The following is a 2267-nucleotide window of genomic DNA, read 5'->3' as shown; positions in this document are numbered from 1 at the left end:
CTTTAAGTGAGCGAAACGACCAGAGAAACGGTGACTTTAAGTGAGCGAAATGACCAGAGAAACGGTGACTTTCAGTGAGCGAGACGACCAGAGAAACGGTGACTTTCAGTGAGCGAGACGACCAGAGAAACGGTGACTTCAGGTAAGCGAAATGACCAGTGAAACGGTGACTTTATGTGAGCGTGATGACCATGTTTTTAAACACATTTACCTACTTATTTGGACATATACACGAATGAAGCGCTATGACAACATGAACCCCACGCTGTTAGACTGACAGTGGCTCACCTTTAAACATGAAGGGCCTCCCCCCAAACACCAGACCTCATTCAGTCGTTGGTTTTTAGACTAAATCTGGTCGGTCTGTTATAGTATGGATTTAGTCCAGAAATCATCATTGAACATTGGGCTGTGATTGGTCGCTCTGATTTTGTCCCTCTTTAGTCCAATAATAGAAGTTTCAAACCCAGTTTTCAACAATCTGAAAGTAACCAAATGTAGACGTCGTTTGAACGTAAATCATGTCGTCTTTTCAGCCAGTTTCTGCTGGGTGGTTTAGAGCAGGCATTCACAGTTTAGTCCCACAGAAGACTCAGGTTAAAGAGCCGTAACATTAATCTAATTGTGGTTTTAAAAACAGGAGATGATGATAGATTTTGGAAGACACATGGATGGGGTAGAATGTGAGGTGGAGGATTATAAATACCAAGAGTAACTGTGCAGTCTGCAGTGAGCAGCAGAGCAGCCTTGACTTCCTCAGGAAGCTTGGGTCCTTCAGCGTTTGGAGGAAGATGCTGCCCCTCTTCATCTACTGGGGTAACAGCATCAGGCCTGTCCTAGAAGCTCCTGATGATGGACAACTTTAATAGTCCTCTTCAGACTGCAGTCAGAGGCTCCTCCAGATCCTGTTCAAGGCAGACCATACCGCAGATCCTCCCTGCTGTCACAGCTTCCATCACTTTATCTCCCTGTGAGAGTAGGACAGATCCACTGATGGATGCTTAATAGTGTTTCTCCCTTCAGGTACCTGTGGCAGGAGTCAGCAGTGGCGTCCATGATGCTGGGAAAAGCATTGAGAAGACAGAGACCCTGTTCTCCCAGGAGAGAGATCCACGCTTTGCTGAGATGTACACCAGCATATCTGGCTGTAAGTCACATGTTTGCTAAAACTCTTTGGATGGGCTTTTGTGTAACAGCAGCTTTTTATCCAAAGCGGGAGACAAGAAGATGATGGTTCCTTCCTCCACGGCGGGAGGACAGCCCCTCTACACCCAGAGCTCTCCTTTTCAGCAGGGCCACTCTGGAAAGAGCTTCAGGTGCGGTGCAGCCATGTTGTCCCATCCAGGGGTTCCCTCCCTCACAGCAGACCCTTACAAGGTTTTTTTCCTTCCCAGTTCTTCGGTAATTCATGTTCCTGGTGTTAACGACATCCAGTCCTCGGGATCGTCCAATCAGAACCTGGCTCAGATCTCCAGACAGCTGAACCCAGGCCAGGTGGCATGGTCAGGCAACCGGCCCCCGTTCACCGGACAGGTAAACATCATACTAGGGGGGGGCACTCTTTTCCTAAGAAAGCCATTTTCAACACAGTCACATGATTCAATGTAATGGTGAGCCAATCTATCACAGACCTTCCAACCAGCCTAAACTAGATCGGTGTGATCTACCGTAGAATAGAATTCAACTTTATTGGTATTACTCTGTCACAGGTACGAACCCCTCCCCCTCGGGGAGCCGTGGGCTGCCATTGAGTGGCTCTCAGGGAGCAGTGTGGGGTTAAGGGTCTTGCTCAAGGACCCAGAGTGGCAGTCTGTGGGAGTGGGGCTTGAAATCAGAACCTCTGGGATCCAATCGTAATGCTCTAAACACTAGGTGGTGACTCTCCCTTACAGAGCAGCAGCAGGTGTGGTAGCGATGGACGGCAGGCTCCATGGCTAATGTCAGCCAAGCTGGCAAAGGCTTTGGAGAGGAGATTGAACGTGAGCAGAGGAAAAAGACAGATGCAGGTTTCCTGTTTTGGGAAAGATAGTGATAATCACTATCCAGGATTAAAGCTGGAGTGAACCTCTAGGATTTGTTTTACCTAAGTAACAAAAAAACAAATGCCAAGCAAAAAATGATTCTACTCAGGTTTGTTAAAATATTGAGTAAAAGTCCAAGGTTTTACTTCTGGTTAGATTGTTAGTGTGGTTTAAAGGAATAGTACACCCAAAACATGATTAGCCTTCATTTTCTACTCACCCCCATGCTGAACAACACCCTGGAGT

At 47.2% G+C, this 2267-nt stretch overlaps 1 protein-coding gene across 1 annotated transcript in view; it reads left to right on the top strand.

Moving 5' to 3' along the window:
* Positions 1–2267, top strand: part of arnt2 (aryl hydrocarbon receptor nuclear translocator 2) — a 32909-nt gene that overhangs the window by 24404 nt on the left and 6238 nt on the right. The window contains exons 13-15 of the mRNA XM_015392792.1: positions 1024–1147; positions 1214–1316; positions 1395–1533. Of these exons, the coding sequence (XP_015248278.1) occupies positions 1024–1147; positions 1214–1316; positions 1395–1533 (366 nt within the window). The remainder of the gene's footprint in view (positions 1–1023; positions 1148–1213; positions 1317–1394; positions 1534–2267) is intronic.

This window comes from Cyprinodon variegatus, unplaced genomic scaffold (genome assembly GCF_000732505.1).
Source record: "Cyprinodon variegatus isolate N-32 unplaced genomic scaffold, C_variegatus-1.0 Scaffold606, whole genome shotgun sequence".
Classification (NCBI taxonomy): Eukaryota; Metazoa; Chordata; class Actinopteri; order Cyprinodontiformes; family Cyprinodontidae; genus Cyprinodon; species Cyprinodon variegatus.
The sequence above is the reverse complement of the archived record's forward strand: the minus strand, read 5'-3'. Positions and strand labels throughout refer to the sequence as shown.